The sequence below is a fragment of the Hyla sarda genome, chromosome 3 (assembly GCF_029499605.1).
Source record: "Hyla sarda isolate aHylSar1 chromosome 3, aHylSar1.hap1, whole genome shotgun sequence".
Classification (NCBI taxonomy): domain Eukaryota; kingdom Metazoa; phylum Chordata; class Amphibia; order Anura; family Hylidae; genus Hyla; species Hyla sarda.
In genome coordinates, this window is record NC_079191.1 from 448,527,318 (window position 1) to 448,537,917 (window position 10,600).

At 48.9% G+C, this 10,600-nt stretch overlaps 1 protein-coding gene across 1 annotated transcript; it reads right to left on the reverse strand.

Moving 5' to 3' along the window:
* Window positions 1-9,871: 9,871 nt before the first annotated feature.
* LOC130361096 (acanthoscurrin-1-like) lies at window positions 9,872-10,384 on the reverse strand. The gene has a single exon (XM_056563662.1). The coding sequence runs from the start codon at window positions 10,382-10,384 to the stop codon at window positions 9,872-9,874; it is 513 nt and encodes a 170-aa protein (XP_056419637.1).
* Between the last annotated feature and the right edge of the window lie 216 nt (window positions 10,385-10,600).

A 10,600-nucleotide genomic window follows, 5' to 3' on the forward strand; every position in this document is an offset into this window, starting at 1 on the left:
AGGAATGGCGACATTTATTATAAGGGTCTTCTCAGCCGTCAGCATCTACACTGATCATAAAAATCTTCTGTACCTTCAGTCTGCTCAGTGATTGAATCCTCGTCAGGCAAGGTGGTCTTTGTTCTTTTTTAGATTCAATTTCTACATTCACTTCCGTCCAGCTAATAAGAACATCAGAGCTGATGCTCTTTCCAGGTCCTCTGACGTCATAGGTTTTGACCTCGCTTGATTTCTGTCGCTCCTTCTGACATCCCGCCAGATTGAGATGCAAGTTACTGAAATGGGGTCATTCTTCTCTGTTCGCAGGTCATCCTGTTGTACACAAGACTTTACTCCTAATTTCTTGGCACTACTGGTGGCCACATCTAGAACATAACGTTTCCGATTTTGTCCGTTTCTGTGATACTTGTGCCCGTGACAAAACTCCTCACCAGAAACCAGCTGGACTCTTGCAGCCTTTTCCCATTCCGGAGACTCCCTGGTCCCACACCGCTATGGATTTTATCACAGATCTGCCTCCTTCCCATAATAACATGGTCATTTGGGTTGTGGTCGATCGGTTTTCCAAAATGGCACATTTCATCCCTCTTCCTGGCCTCCCATCTGCTCCACAGCTGGCAAAGTATTTCTTGCTTCATATCTTTCATCTGCATGGTCTTCCACAGCATATAGTTTCGGATCGCAGACTTCAGTTTGTTTCTAAATTCTGGCGAGCTCTTTGTACCCGTCTTGACATCAATCTGGACTTCTCCTCTGCCTACCACCCTCAGTCCTATCGGTCAGCTGGAGAGCGTTACTGTGTTTTGCCTTGCCTTGTTACTAACCTCCTGCTACGTTCCTGACCTTGCTCCTGTGCCGCCTGCCTACTGACCTCCTGCTTCGTTCCTGAGTCCTGTGCTGCCAGCCCTGACCTTCTGCTATCCAGACTACGAGTTGCTGTTTCCCATCTGTACCTTGAATCTCCTCAGCCGCCTGTGTGGTCGAGTCGTGTCAGGGGTAGCGACCTGGGTGCCGCCTGCCGCAGAAAGTCCATCCCGCTTTGCGGCAGGCTCTGGTGAAAAACAGTGCGACCTTAGAATATGCTCCCTGGTATGGCCCATGTCATCTGTCACACAGGTCCACCAGTGTGTCACACTACCCCCAGTGTTCCTGTCTACTGAACCATGAGTGTTACACTTCTGCATTATCCACAGCCATCACTGTAGCTTCTTTTTTGGTCACCTCTTCCAGATGACCGCGCAATTTCAGCCCCCCCTTGGGCTCATCTTTAACTGGTGTAAGGAACTCATGTTCCAGCACCTGCTCCGTTTATGGTTTTACTGAAGACTCTGTTTCAGTCAGAGGCACACTTGTCATTTGAGTCCCTAGATCCTCTTGCACGTAACTCGCAGTCTGTTCTTCAGCTCTCCCAGCAGTCTGGCAGACCCCTATCTGACATATATCTAGTGACTGCTGACACTCCCCATCCTCCGCCTCTGCTGAGTAACTCACAACTAGTGTGTGGTGCAAGTCAGGTGTTGTGGGCCTATCAGGTGTACCCGCTCTAGTCACCCAACAGTCTTCCCATTCACAGTACTTTCTTACACCACTAGGCACACTATGCATACACTGCTGTAGGACCCTGAACTCTATCAAAGGAACCAAATGTTTAGCCTCTTCTGTCAGCTCACACAGGTTTTCTTTTGTCCTGTCAGCAGTACACATTACTTCAGAAAACATAGGAATATGTTTTTCACAAAAACATCACATTGCATAGGTTCACAATTTACAGGACAGTTAATAGCACTATGACCTAACTCATGCAAAGTGTTTTGTAAAATTTTCTCCCAGTCCTGCATGCAACATTTTCTGTTCACCAGACTTTATTAGTCTAACCTGCAGAGTTTGAACAGTCTCATGGGACAGGGACATTTGTGTGTGACCTCAGGGACATTTGTGTGTGACTTCTCTGGCATGCTCTCGTCCTTGTGCCACTTGCAACATGCACGGTTGGTTGCTTCTAGCAACATGATGCCCGCGTCCTCCACCAAATGTAGGGATTTCACTCTGGGGTTAGATCTGGGATCGTCCTTGACACAGGACACATTTAATCTTCATTAAGCAGCAAACAACAGTAATTTATGCAAGTCAGGCTCCTCGTCAGGTTTATTAGACAGGTTGCAGGATAAACAAAAATATAACACAGAAACAAAGAAAAATCCTAGGCCATCTAGCCACTCATTACACAATACAGCATGTCCTGACTATCAACTGGAGGGCTTTTCCCTACCAGATAAAACATGTGTCCTGCGACCTTTTACTCACTGTTCACACACAGCATTTACGACCTCTTGCCTTTTGTTCTCAGACCCCTTGTCTGTCTCATACTGGAGAATGAACACTTCACCTGTGTTACCACAAGTTGTCACAGTTCACTTCACTGGTGTGGGTCACTCATAGCGCACTCACTGATGCACTCACTCCTTGCAAGAATCTTATTTCTCCGAAATAAATTAAGCTGTAATAGTATATTAATAACTAAATATGTCTAATCTTTAGGTGGGATCCATTTCCTGAATCTTTAAATAGAGCAGAAAGCAAATTGAACAGCTAACAGAGTCCTCTGGTGGAGCGCTGTCCCCTACGACATCTCCACTATATCTACAGCGCAGCCCATGGTGGAGAGAAGGATAAACACAGCTGCGGCCGCCAGAACATGAAAGCCTCAAGTATGTGCACTAAACCCTAAACACACAGAGCAATGTCAACTATACGTTTCCTTCCTGGTTAAAAGTTAATAAAGATCATACACAATGGCCCAGAGGTGAGCACCCCCCAACACTGATAGTAGCTTGGACCTCTATGAGGCCACTATCAGCAGGTAGAGAAACCGTCTCCACAAACTGTCAGGAGTAAGGGCCCATGCACACTATGAAATCTCCAGGGTCGGATCATCATTGGCACTCATGGAGCGCCTGCTCCAGGCCCCGTATCCGCAGGGGGCCCCCATCACATTTGGAACATCCCTGTGTCCAGAAAAATCTTTTCAGGACACAAAGGATGTTACCTCTCTGCGGCACCACGTTAACTTTAAAAACACGTCCCTGCATGAGCCCATAGGAGAAGAGCAAAGCGGAGCAGTGAGGAGGACGCGCGGGCATGGCAAGTATCCAGCACAAGCACGTCATCTTCAATGTTCCGACCTCTGGTCCCGGGACCTACTGCTAGTAGATCGTGACCCCGAGCAGTGGTCAGAACACTGAAATGGGGCAATAAACAGGCATACAGCCTTCAGCCATATACTGCATATGGCTGAAGGCTGTATGTCTGTGGGGAAACTGTACTGCACCTAATGGGGGGGAACTATACTGATCCTAATGTGGGGAAAATATACTGCACCTAATGTGGGGGAACTATACTGCACCTAATGTGGGGAACTATACTGCACCTAATGTGGGGGACTATACTAAACCTAATTTGGGGGAACTATACTGCACCTAATGTGGGGGAACTATACTGCACCTAATGTGGGGGGAACTATACTGCATCTAATGTGGGGAACTATACTGCACCTAATGTGGGGGGAACTATACTGCACCTAATGTGGGGGGACTATACTGCACCTAATGTGGGGGAACTATACTGCACCTAATGTGGGGAACTATACTGCACCTAATGTGGGGGAACTGTACAGCACCTAATGTGGGGGAACTATACTGCACCTAATGTGGGGAACTGTACTGCACCTAATGTGGGGAACTATACTGCACCTAATGTGGGGAACTATACTGCACCCAATGTGGGGGAACTGTACTGCACCTAATGTGGGGGGAACTATACTGCACCTAATGTGGGGAACTATACTGCACCTAATGTGGGGGAACTACACTGCACCTAATGTGGGGAACTATACTGCACCTAATGTGGGGAACTATACTGCACCTAATGTGGGGGACTATACTGCACCTAATGTGGGGGAACTGTACTGCACCTAATGTAGGGGAACTGTACTGCACCCAATGTGGGGGAAGTATACTGCACCTAATGTAGGGGGAACTGTACTGCCCCTAATGTGGGGGAACTGTACTGCACCTAATGTGGGGAACTATACTCCACCTAATGTGGGGAACTATACTGCACATAATGTGGGGGACTATACTGCACCTAATGTGATGGAACTGTACTGCACCTAATGTAGGGGAACTGTACTGCACCCAATGTGGGGGAAGTATACTGCACCTAATGTAGGGGGAACTGTACTGCCCCTAATGTGGGGGAACTGTACTGCACCTAATGTGGGGAACTATACTCCACCTAATGTGGGGAACTATACTGCACATAATGTGGGGAACTATACTGCACATAATGTGGGGGACTATACTGCACCTAATGTGATGGAACTGTACTGCACCTAATGTAGGGGAACTGTACTGCACCCAATGTGGGGGAAGTATACTGCACCTAATGTAGGGGGAACTGTACTGCCCCTAATGTGGGGGAACTGTACTGCACCTAATGTGGGGAACTATACTCCACCTAATGTGGGGAACTATACTGCACATAATGTGGGGGACTATACTGCACCTAATGTGATGGAACTGTACTGCACCCAATGTGGGGGAAGTATACTGCACCTAATGTAGGGGGAACTGTAATGCCCCTAATGTGGGGGAACTGTACTACACCTAATGTGAGGGAACTGTACTGCACCTAATGTGGGGGAACTATACTGCATCTAATATGGGGAACTCTACTGCACCTAATGTGGGGGAACTATACTGCACCTAATGTTGTGGAACTACAACCTAATGTGGAGAACTATACTGCACCTAATGTGGGGTAAATATACTGCACCTAATGAGGGGGAACTATACTGCACCTAATAAGGGGGAACTATACTGCACCTAATGTGGGGGAACTATACTGCACCTAATGTGGGGGAACTATACTGCACCTAATGTGGGGAAGTGTACTGCACCTAATGTGGGGGAACTATACTGCACCTAATGTGGGGGAACTATACTGCACCTAATGTGGGGGAACTATACTGCACCTAATGTGGGGGAACTATACTGCACCTAATGTGGGGGAACTATAATGCACCTAATGTGGGGGAACTATACTGCACCTAATGTGGGGGAACTGTACTGCATCTAATGTAGGGGAACTGTACTGCACCTAATGTTGTGGAACTACAACCTAATGTGGGGAACTATACTGCACCTAATGTGGGGGAACTACAACCTAATGCGAGGAACTATACTGCACCTAATGTGGGGGGAACTATACTGCACCTAATGTTGTGGAACTGTCGGGGGGGGGGGGGGTCATAATGAAGTGCTCCATCTTCCAGGCAGCCTTAATCTGACCCTGGGTATCTCCACCCCAAAGAGATCACGGAGCTTGGTGTGACATGATGGTCATCAGTAAAGCCATGCCGGACTTTATGAAATCACTTCTTTTTTATAGGAACCTTAATCATTTTTACAACATATTTTGTAATTGTAGGGGGCGCAGAGGCAGCAGTCACACTGGGGCACTGTGACTGAGGGGGCCCCATAAGAAGACACCAATAGTATGAACGGTACATGGTAGACATAGGCCCCGGTACATATTTTACATTGGAGCCTAAAAGCTACATGTTCGCCTCTGTTTACAACTACAGAGGTGAAGCTAAATGTCCTGTAGTTACCAGCGTCTTCTCTTCTGACCTTCTTGTGGATGAGGACCGCTCTGGCCATTCTCCACCCATCAGGAACATCTCCTGTACACGGATCAGTCAAGAATCAGCAATCACAGATCAGGCTTCAATGTCAGGTAAAACAATGCAGCTAAACCATTGCTTGAAATTACTGAAAATAACCAAAAATCTATTTGTTTTGGGGATCTGTTGTTTCTGTTCCTATGTCAGATAATCATTGTGCTTCTTGGTGGATCAGATGTTCAGTACAACAATTCCCAGAATGCATTGCTTTCTCAAAACTCTTCATCACCATCCTCCCACCATGCCTCTCCCCTCCCACAGCGCTTTTGCCAGTTCCTCGCCCCAAGAGCTGCTGCAGAACATCTAATTTAACTGCAGAACATCGTGCAATCAGTGAAGGAGCAACAGCTACTGAATTCCTTCCCTGTCTGTGGGATTGTTCAGCACAAGGCAGCAAACTGGGACCAAACCTCAAATGTCCCAATAAATATATATGTCAGGAAGATGGTGATGACATCACTCAAGGGGCAAACTAGAGATTACAGACAAGCCAGAGGATGATGGGAAAGAGGGAGGAGCGAGGGAAGTGCTGAGACAACACCACATTATTAATGAGAAGACTACACAAGGGTCAATCGCATAAAAACATAAGTGCAATTAGTGACAACACTGGATCAATAAGTTATATATATTGGGGTGATAGTCTTATTTAAATCCAATTTTCTGATACCAGAATAGCTGTACCGCATACAGTGACCCCTCGACCTACGATGGCCCCGACATACGATCATTTCAACATGCGATGGCCTCTCAGAGGCAGCATCAACATACGATGCTTTTGTATGTCGGGGCCATCGCATAAACAGCTATCCTGCAGCGCAGACTGCTTCAGCTGCCACCGGATAGCCGTTTACGGTGCCCCGTGTGGTCCGCTGACGATCACTTACCTGTCCTCGGGGCTCCAGCACGTCATCTTCGGGATCTCCTGCATCGTCGTCGCTCTCCATCGTCGTCATCACGTCGCTGCGCACGCCGTCCCGTCATCCAATAGGAGCGGCGTGCATAGCGACGTGATGGCGGCGACAGAGCGCGTGGATGCCGGGGAAGCAGAGGCCTTGCCGGAGCGTCGGGGACACCTTGGGGACGCGGCGACAGCGACATCCCGGGCAGCGGTGACAGTCCGGCACGGCGGGGACAGGTGAGTACAACTTCCTATACCAGTGGTCTTCAACCTGCAGACCTCCAGATGTTGCAAAACTACAACACCCAGCATGCCCGGAGAGCCGTTGGCCCATCATCCAATAGGGGCGGCGTGTGTAGAGACGTGATGGCGGTGACGGAGAGCGAGGATGCCGGGGAAGCCTTACCGGAGCGTCGGGGACATCTTGGGGATGCGGCAACAGCGATGGACGGCGACATCTCGGGCAGCGGTGACGAGCAGTGACGGTCCGGAGCGGCGGGGACAGGTGAGTACAACTTCCTTTAACAGTAGTCTACAACCTGCGGACCTCCAGATGTTGCAAAACTACAACACCCAGCATGCCCGGACAGCCGTTGGCTGTCCGGGCATGCTGGGTGTTGTAGTTTTGCAACATCTGGAGGTCCGCAGGTTGTAGACCACTGTCCTATACTTTACATTGCACGGATCCCTCAACATGCGATGGTTTCAACAAACGATGGTCCATTTGGAACGGATCCCCATGGTATGTTGAGGGACCACTGTATTCCCTGTAATCCTTGGCCAGTGGTTCAGGTGATATTGTGCCTGTGTTATTAGAGGAGATACGATCAGTGTTCAGCGCTCATGTATAGTGCTCCGCTACTTCAGATCCAGACCTGGAAAAACTCAGATTAATGTGCAAATATGACTAACGGGATGTTAATGGATCTCTAATGAATGTGATGTTTATATGTGCGCAGGTTGTACGCTGAGAGCCCAGATAAATCCGCCCTGTGTCACGGTAAAATGCGCACTATTTATTTGTAGGGGAGGCTGAGATATCGCTGCAGATAACCTGTTATTAATTGGCCCCTCGGAATGGAATTCTCTCCCACACTCTCTAGCGGAGGGTCCCGAGGTGGGAAGGACCATGCAGACTGATTGTGGGGATAATCCTCTCATTTAACACGTGGCTGTCTCTATTCCGCACGGTCACGCTCTTAGAGCTCCAGGAATGTTAAACACCAAGCACAACATTCCCAAGACACCCGGATTCTCACCCCAGGACCATCACCTAATGACTGTGATCAAATGGCTGGTGGTGAAGAGTCAGCGCACAGATCATTCTCATAACATGGACCAGTAACAATGGTGAGGAAGTATCTGCTCCCAGGACGCTCATTTCATGCTCCAGTCACTGTCCAAGTGACCTCCCAAACCTGTGCCTGTCCAGCTGTAACACAACTACAACTCCCAGCATGCCTTTACAGTCAGCGGCCACGGTGTTCACCAACTTGGGGTTCTTCAGCTGTTGCAGAGCTACAAGTCCCATCATGGCTGCCAGGGCTTGCTGGGAGTTGTAGTTGCACAACAGCTGGAAAGCCGCAGGTTAGGTATCACTGACTCACTAACTGTTAATCGGAAGCACTCCCTGAAGATCAGCTCCTATAGAATAATACCAGCGAGCCTCCATCTCTTATCTAAAATTCTGTCAGACGTCAATTTTCACTGGTCCTTTCCAATAGAAAAGAGTTTTCCAGAGTGGAGAAACCCTTTAAGGGCGGCCATTGCTGCCACTTCTGCCATCTCATGTGCCTGCATATACAGTAGAGGAAAACACTTGTGTATTGTTATTGTGGTGTCCCGGTACCGTAGGGTATACCGTACCTTGTATGGTGGTCCCCAAAGTCAGAGTTACTTCGTTCCAGTAGCATCTTCCTGGAGGGATAACCCCCAGCCGCCTCTTCCTTCTTCAATTTTGCGATGTTTTATATGTATATTTAATTGCATATTTAGTTGCATATATAGTGTCGCAGGACCTTAGGTCATGTGACTAGTGTTAATTCTATTAGAGTATGTTGAAGGACCTTCCTAGGTCACGTGTGTGGTCACATGTCTAGACCATAATGCCTTGTAAAGTGAATGACAGATGGTTTGGACCAATGAGCTCAAGGCCAGCCCCTGCCCATATAAGGGAGCTGCCAGCCAATCCTCACTCTCAGCATATCTCTTGGGTTCCGGACTAGCAGAGAGTAGATCCGTGCAACGTACAAAGACAAGACCAGGCCGAAGCCTGATAATACTCAACCGCGAGTTATAATACAACTCCCAGCTAAAGCTAGCATGACTGCTGGACCTAAACTCAATCCCCTAAATCCAGCGGAACAGCGCATATAAATCTCCTGAGCTTAAAACTCACAAGGTCCCAACCAACTGTCAGGATCCTCATAGACTCTGATCGTACAAAGACTGTTCCTGTTTAATGTTGCATAAAACCTGCAGTAAAACAGTTTTCTGAAAACCTCCGGTTGTGGACAATCATTTATTATCCCTCCCTATCGCTCTTGGGACGATATACAGAGGAGCCCTCACCCTGGCGTCACGAGTGATAAGGGTTAAACAAGCACCCTTTAGTTACCGCACAGCTACCACATTATATTCTGATATTGTACTATGGGGAGGGTCAGACCATCAGTAGACCCCAGTCTTTATCACTGCACGGCTGAGAATATGAGTGTTTGCTATCTGGCCCTATAGACAGTATCTAGGGCCCCTCTGTCTGGGATTTATAATAATATGTTGGGGGGGCTTCACTGCTGACTTATGTGTCCCTGGATATGACCTCTGGGCCCTGCAGCTGTCTCAGAGCTGTAATCCGTAGTGGACATACTGGTGAGTAAGCCCCTGTAGTGTGCGGTGTCACCGCTCGGGTCACAGACCCTTGTGCAATGATTGATCTTTATCTGCTCCTTTCAGCAGAAATGACCTAGGGAAGGAGGGATTATCAGCGCTTGTTGCATTGAGTGCTTTGTATTTGCACAGATTTTCTGGAAACAAATGCGAGGAATGTGTCTGTCCAAACAGCCGGCTCTTCCCAGGATCTTACTGCATGAACATCACCAACACTACCACCGCCATCACCAACACCGCCGTCACCACCACCGTCATCACCAACACCACCACCGCCATCACCACCACCGCCATCACCAACACCACCGCCACCACCACCGTCATCACCAACACCACCATCACCAACACCGCCCATCACCACCACCGTCATCACCAACACCACCGTCATCACCAACACCACCACCGTCGTCACCAACACCACCATCATCACCAACATCACCGTCACCACCACCGTCATCACCACCACCACCATCACCAACACCGCCGTCACCACCACCGTCATCACCAACACCAACACCACCATCACCAACACCACCGTCATCACCAACACCACCGTCACCACCACCGTCATCACCAACACCACTATCACCAACACCGCCCATCACCACCACCGTCATCACCAACACCACCGTCGTCACCAACACCACCGTCATCACCAACATCACCGTCACCACCACCGTCATCACCAACATCACCAACACCGCCGTCACCAACACCACCGTCATCACCAACACCACCGTCACCACCACCATCATCACCAACACCGCCGTCACCACCACCGTCATCACCAACACCACCGCCGCCGTCACCAACACCACCGTCACCATCACCGTTACCACTGCCGTTACCATTTCATAGTGCCACCGCATAGTAGTCCTCACAGGACCAGGCTCATAGTGCCACCGCATAGTAGTCCTCACAGGACCAGGCTCATAGTGCCACCGCAGAGTAGTCCTCACAGGACCAGGCTCATAGTGCCACCACATAGTAGTCAGGGAGGCTCAGAAAGCGGTCTCTGCCTCCATTGTGTTAACGGACATTTTTGCATGCTAGAAACATTTGTAACT

Bases quoted from the DNA above. Each gene is read 5' to 3' on its own strand.
- LOC130361096 (XM_056563662.1), bottom strand. From the start codon at position 10,384: ATGGTAACGGCAGTGGTAACGGTGATGGTGACGGTGGTGTTGGTGACG.